We start from the raw sequence: 15,287 nt of genomic DNA, 5'->3' as shown, positions 1-15,287 counted from the left end.
CTTTTGGTCATTGTCGTGCTGGAAGATCCAATGACGCCAAAGCCATAAGTTCCGAGCATCACTCTTGATATAAGTGCCCAATATATCAACGTGCTCTTCTTTTTTCATGATTCCCTTGATGCAGGGAAGACTCCCTACACCAGAATAGCTGAAGGAACCCCATAGCATGATTGAGCCACCTCCGTGTTTAACTGTAGGGACAGTGTTCTTTGGAAGATTTCATTCCCTCTTCTTATGGAGAATATAGCAAACATCATTATAGCCGAAAAGCTCAATTTTAGTCTTGTCTGTCCAAAGAATACTCTTCCAATAGGTAAAGGGATAATCTACATGCTTTCTTGCATACCTCAATCGTGCTTCTAAATGAACAGGCTTTAAATATTGAGTTCTACAAGGATGGCATGATTTGAATCCAGAAGAGCGTAACATGTTCGTGACTGTAGAGGTGCTTACTTCAACCCCAGTTTCCCTTACCAGTTTCTGTATGTCATTATGCATTAAACGAGGGTTCCTACTAACCTCTCTGAGAACCTTCTCTTGGTTCTCTCTGGAATTTTGGTGGGGCATCCAGAAGGAGGGAGGTTACCAGTTGATCCTGTGAGCTTAAACTTGGCAATTATGCTTTGAACAGTAGATTTCGACACATGAAGTTGAGTAGCTATACCAGAAAGAGACACACAAGACTCGTATTTTACAATAGTTTGGTTTTTAAATCACTGGACAGTTGTTTCCTGTTTGCCATGATGACCAAGCAGATAATGATGGAGACAGTGCTAAATTGCTGGAAGTACATTTTTTGCTGGCTAAATTCCAATAATTATGAACCCAGTGTTTAGTTCTGGAATGGTATAATGTAGTTTATTTGCCAAACTAAACAAAATTTTTACAGGAATATCAGTTTTTTCACACATTATGAACTGTACAAACACTTTCTGCTCCTCCTATTTTTGATTATTTGTTTATAAACAGTTTATTTGTCATTTAATTTACATAAAAATTTATGTAGATGTGTGTTAGTATAATATTTATAATACATTATACTTTATTAGCCTTCTCATGATACTTTTTAAGTTATGAGCAAAAAACTACTCAGGACGCAGGGGTACAAACACTTTCTGTTGTAAGTGTAACTTTTGATCTTTCAAGTTTCTGACCTATCAAATCCCAAATCCAGTCAACTAGGGTAAGATTAGGGTTCTGTGGAGGCCAGTTCTTTACTTGAATGACTCCAGCAGCTTCTTTCTTAGTTAAGTAATTTTACCATAGGTTAGGGAGAGTATTTTGGATAATTATGTTCTTGGTAGTAGAATCCTTTATCAATAACATACAAACCATTAAGTATACCATGACAGTTAAGTGTGTAATGGTACTAGCACTAGTCGGTTATTCCCTCTGTTTTGCAAATATATACTGTCGCCTCAGTAGAATAACACCCTCAAACCATCACATTGCCTCCCCAGGTTCCATGGTAGGTGCTATACACTGAGGTAAGTATTTTCCACCTTTTTTTTTATTCCCTTTATTTCATCGGACATATGACCCATACTTTGAACCAAATATTTCAAATGTAGACTCATTCATTCATAACACTTTTTTCCAATCATCAACAGTCCAGTTTATATATCTTTTAGTAAATTTCTGTCTCTAGACAATATTTGAAGATTGAAGTAAAGGTTTTTAACTGCTACACAACCAAATACTCTCCTCTTATTGAGTCTTCATACTGCAAATCTGAACACTTTCTGTCATTTATATCCCATGCTTGAGATATGTAGCAATCTTCTTTCTGTCCTAAAAGCTGCAAAAACAAAGATGCTTAACATCAGTGTCATTGAACTTAGGTATTCTGCCTCTTCCTTTCATATTTTCAAATTTACCTGGCTTGGTTTCACAATCTAGAGTGCACTTAATGGTATTTGGAGAGCCATTTGATGGAGAATCCGACCAATACCACAAACCTTTTATGCAAACTCTATGCTCTACTGACAATTCTCTACACTTTTTGGGTCATGGCATAATAACATAACTTAGTACATAGTGTTGAACAATTTTTATCATAATTTATTTCTGGAATGCTGTTAAATTAATTTCTTCTGCCATATACTAGCTCCTTTGTATATAGTTAAGAAATTGCATGGGGTACCATGACAGTTATTTCAAACCTTAAATTTGATCAATTTGTTCTTCAAGCAGAACCATTATTAAATGCCTGTGATACAAGTATGTGGGAACTGTAATGAATGATAAATATTCTCACTCTCGCTCATTTAGTTATCAACATGGATCAGTAAATCATTACCAGTGCTGAAATTTACATTCCATAATGACATGGAAGAATTAGCCCTATAAATTAGAAAGAAGAACAAAATATTCTCTTGTCCTAACACTTTTGCACATTATTGTATGTTAAAAGCAGTCAAAGCTTCACCTTCTGGACATGGACATAGTTACAGATAATAGCTGTGAGAAATAGGGCAAAAAAGAGTACAAAGTCAAGTAGATATCAGTAACTTATAATAATATATAGTTGTTGTTTTCTTTAGATAAACATTTATCACTGTCGAGGGTAAATAAAATCACAATCAAGTCCCTGGTGGTATCAGTTAAAAAAACATATTTAATCCTTTCCACACTGTAAAGATTAAATCATGTTACACCTGTTTTAGTTTACACTTAAACTGCTTAATCTTACTACACAAGATGAAGAACTCACTTTTACAAAACACCTATTTTGGGCTAATAAAATAGGTGTATAATTTGATTGAAGATTTTTATACCTTATGTTGTGAATTTTGGTTATTTTATTTTGAAATTCTATTTTCCTAAAGTGTTAAGTACACCATTTCATTTTAAAGTTTGTGCTGTTTTATTGTATGCATAAAATTATAAATATAACAAATGGTTATTTTTTCTACTAAAATTACAACTATAATGTTTCTGTAACAACAGCAAACTAAATTACTCACCATTCACACAAATCTTTATTCACAATTAAATCAATCATTAATATTCAAGACTGAAAGAAAGAAATTAAATTTTATATATCCAATGAGACCCTCTTTATTTTATTTTCCCCACTTACTTATATTCATGTACTGAAACATTTATGTAACTTCAAAATGTCTATGAAGAGTAATAATTTCATTGTACAAACACAATTCACAATGATATCTTGGGTTTAACATGAGATATAAATAATGGATAAATCTATTTCTAAGAGAAAAGAGATTTTCAGTATATTTAAATCTATGCTGTGGGATGGATAATTTTTCTTTTAATCTTTCGGAGCATTGTTTACAAGTGATACATCAAATATGCAGAAATCACAGATAAAACATTTAAAAATCTTTACTAATTCATTAAATATTTATTTTGGGAAGTTACAAATATCAATTATTGAATGTTTTGAGTAAAAATTGTTTCAAACCAGAGTTAAAATTAATATTTATACTTAATTGTGAAATATAATATGCAAGTGTGGTTCAGCACAGGAAAGGTGTTCTCTAGCCATAAAAACACTAATCAAGAACTCTGAGTGTGTGTTCTAGCTTGGGTTCAAGAGTTTAACTCTTTCAACATTGGTTTGGTCAATTTATTTAAAGTCTTTATAGATGTGATACTTCTAACCTTCAAACAAGCAGAAAAATAGAAACTAAATAGATATGAAGAACACTAAAAAAACATCTTCAAGCATTTTTTAACACTGCAAATCAAATAAACACAACATAACCATAGAAAACACCCAGGTATTAAGTAGGAAGACAAATATAAACAAATGTAAAATCAAAGAAGCCCTACTTATACACCAACTAAAACCAAATTTAAACCAATATAAAGGAACATCTTTATACCTATACTAATTAATAACCTAACATCCACCTGTAATGTCCCCTACAATCACATACCCATGTCATCCCTAAGACATGTCCATCAATGATCACATTCAAATTCTTTCTTAACCTGAAGATGGCCCAGGAAGGTTGAAATGTTGTTTCCTCATTATCAATAATAACACTAATACCAATAACAGCCATTCTGAGACATAGAATACTTGGTCAGAAACCCCTTGCCACAGAGTATGATCCAAAGTCACAGCCATACCAAAGTCTGTGCAACAGTCATAGCAGGAGGTGATACCCAAAATGAAGCAGAAAGAGTGATGTGGTGTAGGTAATGGAAGATGAAGGTGTGTAGAGTCATACATATACCTGATCACAGAATTAAAATCTCATACGATAGTTGATGAAGATGAGAGGCATGGGAGAGAAGTTAAGATGACAGACTTTATGTGAGAAAATGTGAAAAAGGTCATACTGGGAAGGAGACAAGGAGGAACGTCAACTGGATCAATTGTAAACTCAAATGATCAGAGTAACAAGGGAAAGATCAAGAGATAAAAAGGCATGACAACAATATAACAATGAAGGATCTAAACAGGACAGAGATGAGAAGTGGAGGATAAAGAGAAGCAACCTTTTTAAGTCACAGATGTCTCAGCAATAAAAGCACGATCCAGGATAAAGGAAAAGTGAGAGGAGTGTTACAAGATCCTAATAACACCGAGGACAAAAATATTCAACCTGCAAGGAGGAAATACACCTTCAAAAACAGTTGAAATAAGAAACATGTAAACGAAGATTTGAACAAAGGGAAAGTAAGGCCATGACAGACATCAATAGAATCCAGAAGCAATGGTGATCAACAAAGCCATAAGAAGCCAACCAATGTGGGAAAGTCAGGGAAAGTAAGTATTCTGTGGTAATAAAAAAAAAAAACAAGTATAGGATAATACCACCCAAATTCCCAAAATTAATGTGACAGGAAAACCCCTCTCAAAGAGCCACAATAATAGTTGTTGTTTTGATAGACAACCAAAGAAGGGTAAATGAAACAAGCTAAATGTGAAGTTACTCTTTTTTTTTTGAGAGAGAAACCAGAGCTCTTTGCCATGGTCCTGACAAAAGCCAAGCATGAAGTTGAAGGAGGGACTGTGGGGGATGGAGTGCTGGTGACTGTAGTTTATGGAGAAGGTCAGGACAGAAAGGGCCACCCATTTACAGCAACTAAGGAAAATAAGGTTGAGCAGGCAAGTTAGAAGCAATCAGAATGACTGTGTGGATGAGGAAGACCACCTGATAAAATAAGTGGATGGAAAGGTAAATGTAAAGAAACAGATGAAACCAACTTGGCTGAAAACCTTAACAGGCAAGGTAATTTGTTATGGAGGGTGATAGCAAAGGCATCAATATAGAGCATACCCAGATCCAGACAGAAACATCAAAAAACAGCAGGATGCAAGGACTGCTCTGAGGGATAACCATAATGCAGTTTGGAAAGATGATTGGGTAAAAGACTGAAAGCAACCCTGTACATGACATGCCAAACAATTGTTCATGGGTCCAATAAAGAAAATTCATAGTGTGAAATCGTGGAGATCTGGACTTGATGCTACCTTGGTGATTGAAGTAAGCCACCATAGTATAACTGTCAAAATGGATCATAACCAGCAGGCAGATAACACAAGAAAGAAAATGATCCAAAGCCTGATAAACACACTATAGTTTAAAAACAGACGTGTGAAAAGAACTTTCTTCAACAGAACAACCTGAAACCTCCACATGATCCACCCAGGCACCTCAGCTCTAAAGAGATGCATCAGTGTACAGATGTAAATCTGGCTGTAGAGGGGAAAGCAGGACCTTTGTTGATCTGTGCATCTCAGTTAACCACCAATGAAGATCATCCAAAAGTGATGAAAAAGGGCTACAGAATTATCCAAGAGATTCTAGGTAAGGTTCCATTGATCATGAAGGACCCATTAAAGAAACTGCATATGGGCCCTGAAGGGTCATGTTGAACCACATCCCCAAAAGCAGTAAAACTTAATAAGCTGTAATTGAGGAAACAGACAAAGCTTTTCCAAAGCTCCTATCCATAGAATGGAACCAGAGAGGAGAAGGTTGGGATTGACTGAGATGGGTGTTGAAGAAAACACCCAAATGGATAAAGTATTTGTTAGAACAATGAAAAGACTTCTCCAAATTGATCAACAAGCAAAACTGAGCTACTTTGATTCCTCAAATATAGCTCCTGGAGACAGGTCTTTGCCAAAACCATTTCATGGCCAAAAATGTTGCAACAGAAAACAAACTATATTTAAAGCATGAGAGAGAGTCAAAGATAACAAATGAACCAACACATAAAAAAGGATGGAGAGGATTTCAGCTCAAAAAACCCTCAACATTCCTGTGAAGAGCCTCTGATACAATATGAAGGGAGGAAAAGTACTTTAACACGGTTGTGAGATGACAGCAAGAAAACTGAGTTTGGATAACTTGTACAGGGTAAGCTGGATTTGTTCCCAAACTGGTAGAACCAATTCCAACAACTGTTAGCAAAGAAAGTCTGCTCAATGATAAGCAAGGGTAGACTGATCTGAAGACTGTGGGAGGTGAGGCATACTAAAGCTTTCTACCAGTTGGGAGGCAAATCAATCCACATGAAACATAATAATGGAGAAGAGACATTTACAAACCACCTAAGGAAGAAAATTTAGAATTCAATGTACTACCAACAGTTCCAAGAAATATACATGAAAGAAAAATACATTATGGTACAAATGACTCCACTTCATATGAAAGTTGAAACATCCTCCATCTTGTCAACATGGCATCTTGAAACAGGAGACTAGGATCAGATGAAAAGGAATACCTACTATGGGAGTAGTTTTATCAAATTATCAGGTGAGTTCTTTGAGTAAGGAAGGAGAATGGTTGAGGACAATAGATCCAGAGTACATATTGTTCATTGTAGATGTCACAAATGAGCATGATCAAAGAAAATGCAGGATTCCATAAAAGCCCAAGTCTTCAAAAGAAAAAGAACTTTCCACAGAGTGAGGGAAGAAAATAATATGGTGTGGGAAACCAAATACTCCATATCCCTCAAAAAAGTGTAGAAGCCTGGGTGCTGCAAATATATGAATAAAAAAAACACTCAAATGAATGAGAAATGAAAGGGGTATGAGATATGACTCCTCCAAAATGAACCAACCAACACAAACATGCTACTTCCAAAGAGAGAAGAGAAAGGTGGCTGTAGGAAGCTGGTTGGGACATAGCTAAATAAGAAAAGAAACATCCAAAATATCATCTTCAGTCATCCCAAAACTGGGGACAAAAGAGCACAGCAGGCTGAGAAATTACCCATGGAAAATTAAGAAAAGGCAAGAAACCAACAAGTACAGGAAAAACATAAGACTCAACACTTATCTACAGATTCCTTATGAACCATAAAAATGGGAATAAAAACCTGGAAAAAGATAAGAAATCCATCAAACAGTTATCAACACTGCCACTGTTACATATTATGATTTATCATAGATGAGTGTCCAATTTATTATGTTACATACTACAATTTGAAATAGTTTGAATCAGAGTTAAACTTTAATTTCAATTTAGAAATTAACTAAATTGTCAATACATATTAAATTTATGATATTTGCCCACAAGATTGATACACACAGTTTTCTTTCTTAACACAAATATATTTTAATATATAATTTATAACAATAGTTATTACATATAATGATTTATATACAAAAGTTTTACGAACTTAAAAATAATATTGAGTCATCTTTCTTGGTCTGGAATTGAACATTTTAATGACAGTTCATGATGAGTGAATGAATTTCAAGTTGGTATCAGTACAATTCACTTAACAGGTAAACTAGCTATCTCTTCCCTGATTGCATGAAAGTTTTTCACAGCTGAAGTTATCTAATGTTTTCATAGAAATACTAACATATGATGATAATCTGCTGAAGTTAAATAGTTTGTAATGTTTGAAATTATACACATTCCTGGTCAAAAATCTGTAGTTTCCTGTTTAATAAGTGTTAATCACAGTTAGCTTCCACAGCTTATAGTATACCAACTGCATCAAACCAAATATGTATATTGTCTCTCAGCATGTTGGTTTATAAACATTAAGGCAAGATTCTAGAAATTTCAATTGGCCAAACAATACACTAGTGCTATTCTAAAGCATGTGCTGTTGAACCTTACACTTGAGAATTGTCTACAAATTTAGGGAATAAGTGAGAATTTCACAATACATATTTAACAGTACAATTTATATGCATTTCTAAATATAAATTGAACCAACACAATTGTCATTATTAAAATAAACATGTAATAGTAAATATTTTACACCATAGACCAATGTTAGCAAGAAACAAGGTCCCTTTAGGAATGTAAAATAATGGGAGTAAGACACATTAGAGGAGGAGAAAAACTGAAGGTTTTGGCTCTGTGACAGAAATCTCAGTACTCAACAACTGACCACAAACAAAGAGCAAATGTCCATAAATCCAGTGAAATAAAACCTACTGGCCCCAAACCTACAAAACAGTTACCACGAAGGCTGAAAGCACCAAAGTGTACAAGTGGTGAAGGATGGATGGGAAGAGGAATAGGTAGTGGTGATACAGAGAAAAGAGGAAGCAAGAGGACAGAGAGAATCAAAAGAGGAGCACAGGAGAGATGGTAAATCATTGAAAATAAGGTACAACATTGTCATGTGGCCCCAAAACATGACATCAATTACAAGCATACCAGTAAAATTATACAGGTGAAAGAAGTGAGAAAGTATCTGAGATATAAGGGAGACAAAAAGCAAATGAGTAACAAGGACCCTACACCCTAACCAACACAAGCAAATATCAATCAAATAAGAAGGAAAAATGCCAAGGAAGATAAACATACCATTGTAGAAAATACAGTGAATGATAATCAGTCAAAACCCCACACTAGAGTTTAGGAGTCACAGAAAAGCAATACAGCAGAAAGTCATGACCAGACATATAAGGTAATAAAAGGAAGATGATAAACAAATGCCCCTAAATAGTGGTAAAAATAATTTACTGTATAAAAAACATACCTGAGAAACCTAGTCATAAAATCACAAAAATGAATGAGGTATAATCAAAACAGTATGGTTATAAGATAAGGAAAAGGTCAGTGGGTAAAACTGGCAATGGCTTTTTCATCATGAAGATGAAGTGTAGAGAGATGTGTTAGGGATAAAAGAAGGTTTATGTCACATAAAAGACCCCCCACTACCCATCAAGCAAAAGTCATCATCTCTTCCAACAGACAAAGACAAATCTAAGGGTAATATATGTGATAGGCTAGTGTGAACAAAGTCACGTTTCACACAAGACGAAATGGATCTTTTGTACACTTGTGGAATAATGTCTTCATAGATTCTATCATTGAAAATGTCTAAATTTGAAAGGTACATGAGCAAAAAAATACACATTGTTATATACGAATGCCAAATTGAAAAGTTATTACTGTACTCTACAATACAGAGTACATCAGGTGTACTTGGAGGGCATGTCACACTCCTGTTAGTGGAGGGTTGTCACATGTTCATTTGCATGCAAAAATGCAGCTATATAACATGCTAATATGGTGTAAAGGTCAGCTTCAAGGCTGGTGGTGAGAAAATATTTTGTATACAGAAGGCAGCACAAATCAAGGAAATTCATTATGTAAGTAGAAATAAGGTGTGTACTGGAAAGTGCTTTTCCTCTCTAACGGGTTTTACGTGCTTTAGGATATACTGTAATCATATTTAGTTGAAGCTACTGAATACCATTTTGATTTAATCCATCTATATATCCCAATATGAGTTTGCAGAAAGACTTTTGGCTGTACATAATTTTACTTTTGTTGGTGTCTGTCTTCTTTATTCTCCTTCTTATCAAATGTTATGAGTATCAATTGTTAACAACAAGGGTAGTGATGTGTTTTCTGTCCTTCTTGGCAACTTCTATACAAATCATCTTTATTCTTGAAAAACATAGTGTAAAAAGCCCATATTTATATAAATAATATAATTTACTAAAACCAAGGAACATCAGAAAATATTAACAGCAGCACAGGTGGTCTTCCAAAAACTCACATGCAATGGTACCCGAATCATAACCACTAAAAGATAAATTACCTCAGCTTTCTGTGGTACTTCATTATAATTCTCCTTCCTCTCCTCTTTTGTGATACCAATCTCACAAACAGTATATGAAGGCCTTTCTTCTAAAGAGACAGCTTCTCCTACAGATAAATATATAATTTAATAAAGATGCATGGTCATCATGACAAATTCCATAAAATAAAATGGCACATTAATAACAGGTGTATGGTACCTATTACATATATACACCTGCTAAATATAACTGAAAAAAATGCTAGTTTTCTCCAACTTTCCAACAACAATAAAAAACCAGGAATTGTACTTTAGCCCATATCAGGGTTAAGTTCAATACTCTTAAGACTTTTAATACAATCTTTAGTGTGAAGGGAACAATGAAGTGAAGAAAGGTTTTGTTGAAACATGTCTTTCAGCTAACAGAAAAATATTTATAAGTAATATTTGCTGTCATTATGCTTGCTTTGTATTGTGTTGAAATTTAGTAGTTTTTTTTCTCTAACTAAACTTTGTAATTTACTAAACTGTAACAAATAGCTTCAGCATGATCAGTGAATTTTACCATTTACTGTTAACATTAATAACACACTATTGTATGGCCTCAACAGTTTAGTTAGGTTAAAACCTGATAATCTAATTAGATGTTGTATTTACCAGGATTTAAATCTATTTACTTGGTAAAATCAGTTATTTAACTAAATATATCTTGTAAATTATCAATTTAGTGTAGTCCTAAGAATGCAAATGAATGTTATTAGGCCTAGCTGCTTAAACTTGTGTTAGAAATGCATCATCTGATAGTTTTTATATATCATAATTGTTTTTATATGCCTTATTGGTATTTATGCATTCTATTAATAATGTATTTACAGACTACTTGTAATGTGTTTTGTTATTTCCCAGATTGAAAGTAATCTGGTTAACTATAAGATTTATACTATACAGTTAAGTGAACATTTACTTTACTATAACTAACCACACAAATATTAACATTTATTTTTTGCAATATTTTTTATTTTACTTTCTGTACCATCTCACTATCACTTCTATTTCTTACAAATTTTGATTTCAAAAGTTCCACAGTTGGGGTCAATAATTTCATTTTCATTGATCACTCTGAGTTATTGGAAAGAATTACATAATTACACCATGATGGTACAGCTCAGTGGAATAACCTTTATTCTCATACATAAAGACAACTAGGGTTATTAAAAGATAAGCATGTTTGAGTATTGAGAAAGGTTACTCCATCTCACTCAGAAACACCAATGCCACTTATGGAGGTTATACATACCCATCATCTGTATCACTAGTAAAAAAATGTAATTACACATAACCAAAAGCATTAACATTACTAACACAAGTTACTTACTTACACTTAAATGTATAAATAGTTTTTTTTCAATGAAAGATTTTGAAAGAAATACTCTTTATCCATAATTTACAAAATTGTGCACAACATTTGGTAATTGTAAATTATGAATCAGTACATCTGAGTTACAGTAAAGAATACTTGTAAAGGAAAAAAACTTTTCAAAAAATGAAGTAAATGTACGGATGGCTAATATCAATCCTTCAAAAACAATGAAAACAATATAACATGGATGGCATTTCCATCACACCTATATAACAGCACACATATATAGTGTAGTAGAATATTAACAGGTGAAAACAGAATAAAGTAAATTTTGATTGAATAATTTTATATATATATATATATACACACACACACACATAATGATGAGTGTGTGTGTGGAGAGAAAAATAGCTCAATAATCATCAATTACAATTACTGCTAATAAGCAATTTGGACCAAAAAACACTATGGATGTGTTAATCCATATTATAGGTTATCAGTATACATTCTTAGTACTTAATTTATTTTTGGATGTAAAATTATGTTCCTAATATTTCAAGTGGGACTGAATTGTTTCTTTAAATAATGACAGGAATAAAAATACATCAAGCTAATAAAATTCTTCTGTAAAACATGTGAAGGAGGATTTAATGTACAAAGGGTGAAGGAAGAAAAAATGTCCTTTACATCAATTTGTATACAAAATAAATTAAGTTTTCAAAAGCTGAATGACTAGTAAGCTCTTTATCTCAGCTGGAAGAACACTCAAGTGGCATATGAGATTTTTTTTTTGATGTATGACTAGAAAGTAAAAAATTGGATTACCAAAATATAAGCTAGCACCAACTAGTGTTTGTCATGTGACCCAAAAATAAGGTTCAAAGACAAGATCTGCATGTGAAAGGACAACAGTAAGGTATTTCTAGTTGTCAAAAAAGTAGTTTTACCAGGTGTACCATAGCCAGTGGGGTTAATCTTTTAACTAAATTGGTACAGCATTGACTTAATGTTCAGAAGTTTTCAGACTTGATATTACTCCCACATGATGCAGAATAAAATTACAAAATGCCTTTCATTTTAGAGTTAATGTGGCTTAGACTAACATCAGGCAAGGGAAAGTATTCTGATTTTACTTGTAAGGCACATGTGGGACATAAAATCAAATTAATTTAGAATATGTTTAGGTACTTCCAGTCAAATTCATGATGAAATTGTCAAGCACGTGGATAATGTAAAAACTGGATAAAACTATTTTGTTAAAAGAAAAAACACGGTAGGAACACAATATATTTAAATTCTAAAGATGTGCACTTACTACTAGGGAAGGTAATAGCTTCTTCTTTTCCCATGAACTCGATATCCAACATAGCATCCTGCTCATCATCAGAAAGTCTTTCAGCTTTAACTCTCAATACTTCCATGGTCACATCTATGTTACCATTCACATTCTTATCTAAAATTTGCAGATAAATTACAATGAAACATATTAGGAATGGGAACTTGTATCCTTTTAAAAGACTTTTATATTTAAAAAAAAAATTGCAGAAGATACACATTTTCTAACAACATTCATGTCAATTCATAAATTTACATCATGTTACGACCAAGAAACTGTCAATTATGTTAGTTAATTGTCTGAAATACATTAAAGAGCATTTAAGGCAATAAGCAACATTATTAAAGTAAAAACAGATAGGAATTGTTTCTATCTACTCCTATTAATTGGTGTAAGGTAACATCTCATGTCACTAGCTTGTTTACATAATCTTTCACCACCAGGAGAGGCTTGTGTCAGTTTCACGATACACACTCGAAGTCAAATTCAACACGCTCTAGCTAAAAGTTAATGCTTTATTCATGGGTGAACAAAACAATAGGAATAACGAAACACCATAAAAGTATGATTCCCTATCTCAAAATTCTACTTACCTGTTATCAACGTGTACTGAAAAATGAAAAAGCATCTACTAACTAATCTTTCCTACAGACTTTTTTGTAACTTACATTTTTGTAACTAAATATATCAACTTACAGTTTACAGTTGTGACATTGATGTAACCTGTATCATAGTTCTCCCAACTTTTTTATAGTTGTCTATGTGGTAAGTACAAGACTATATGCCTAAACATAAAATGGAAACTAGTTAATAATGGATAAAAGATAAACAATCAACAGTTAATAAATAAATAGACTCTGGTGATTATATTGGCCACAAATCATGAGCAATGCTAAAGCATCTTAAGCTAAACTTTGTGCATAGGTGCACCCTCTAGCAATGTGGTTAAAAAATTGTGATACAACAAGACCTATAAAGGCAGTATATAATAATAAATAGCTAAAGTTTTATTGCTGTGGAAGTTAAAAAGACTGTTACCAATTTTTCTTCATTTAAGCGAAAGTATGCTATTGTTTGATTGTTTTAGAGGTTTGGAGGCTTATAATGCAAGCAGTAAGGCCATTTGTAACATACAAACATCTTCTTCTTGGCCAATAAAGGATGTTAGAGTCGTAATCCTTTAATTAAAGTATACTGCAACATCGTTGTAAGCAGAATAGACATCTTTTATTATTGAGAACAATAAAGACACAAAGGTAACTAGAAATAATAACCTTTAATTAATCACATGGTTCTGCCAGAATTATGTAAAAACTGACTAAACGAAAAATTTAAAACTTTCTAGGTAATCTAAAGATGATGAAAATACCCAAAATGCCTGTATGTCGAAGTATAGTTCTGGTCCTATTACACTATGCAATGTTGTCTACAAAATTGTTACTAAATGTATTAACACTAGAATAATAAGATTTATAGACAAGTTAGTTGCTCCATTACAAACTACTGTTGTTGTTCCTTGGTGCTATATTTCCTTTAATGTCAACATTTTATGGGACATTATCTCTTTCTTATATAAAAATATAAACTCTCATATATGTATGTTTTCTCAAGAGTAGGAAAAAACCTTTATCATGTGGAGTGCAATTTTCTGTTCAATGTCATATGTATAATTTTCATAAAACCTTCACTAATTACTTTAAACACTTTTTTAGTGATATCAGTGCTAGAGTCCATATTATCAGTCATCTTGCAAACAGTTTTAATATGGGCTCTAGGGTAAGACAAGGTTGTCCTCTTTCCCTCATCCCTTTTGATCTTGAATGTTTGCTTTTTCTAACATAAACGATAGTTATGGGGTTTATGTTCAAAATAGTTACATTCTATGAAATATTACATTGCTTGTACCAAGGATGCTAAAGTGCTGGAGAATATATTCTCCAAAAGTTAAACTTATTAAAACTTTTTCAGCATAGAAACAGTGAAATTTCAATAATAATAAGCAAAATTCTTATTGGTTATAAAAGTGGGAAAACAGGAAAGACCACTTATTTAAAGAATATCCTTGGTGCCTTGTTTATCACTTGTAATACTATTACTTACAACTGGCATATAAAATAGTGTGAGGAAACTGACAGTTTGGAAGAATGAAACCCTTTTCATCTTACCCGAGACCCAAGCCATTGAAAACTTGTATAGCTCAAGTAGACATACTTTGGCTGCGCTCTCCCCAACCCCGAATAAAATTAATTTAAATTCAAATTCGATTACAACTTATAAATTCATTTTGAATAAAAAGCTTCTACCACCTGACCAAAAAATATTATAAACTCACATGGGACTATAATTTAAAAAAATGTAAATTCTCTTATCACTAGTTTTATCTGTAAAATTATTTAGTTTAATCATAGCTGTCTTACGTTTCTTTTTACTTTGCAGTTAGGTTAATCATTATATATTTTACAAATAGCCCTAAAACATAAGCCATTAAGATGGAACATCCCCTTTCTCCCAAAGTTTTTTCTTTACTTTGTACCTCCATTATGTCATAATAATCCTCAAGTAAAAAAGTAGATATCATTTATACAGCAACTTTACAGATCT

General features: G+C 32.9%; 1 protein-coding gene across 4 annotated transcripts in view; it reads right to left on the bottom strand.

Annotated features, from left to right (window-relative positions):
- LOC143231621 (uncharacterized) overlaps positions 1 to 15,287 on the bottom strand; it is a 44,455-nt gene that overhangs the window by 8,602 nt on the left and 20,566 nt on the right. For 2 of the 4 annotated variants that reach the window (XM_076466148.1, XM_076466149.1), the window contains 2 exons: positions 12,666 to 12,803; positions 10,012 to 10,118 (listed from right to left, as the gene is read on the bottom strand). In XM_076466148.1, the coding sequence (XP_076322263.1) occupies positions 10,012 to 10,118; positions 12,666 to 12,771 (213 nt within the window). In that variant the 5' untranslated portion in view covers positions 12,772 to 12,803. Of the gene's footprint in view, positions 1 to 10,011; positions 10,119 to 12,665; positions 12,804 to 13,382; positions 13,472 to 14,851; positions 14,996 to 15,287 lie in introns of those variants that run through there. The other 2 variants (XM_076466147.1, XM_076466146.1) reach the window with 2 other exon arrangements.

This window comes from Tachypleus tridentatus, chromosome 11, assembly GCF_004210375.1.
Source record: "Tachypleus tridentatus isolate NWPU-2018 chromosome 11, ASM421037v1, whole genome shotgun sequence".
Lineage (NCBI taxonomy): Eukaryota > Metazoa > Arthropoda > Merostomata > Xiphosura > Limulidae > Tachypleus > Tachypleus tridentatus.
This window is presented reverse-complemented; position numbering and strand designations above follow the sequence as displayed.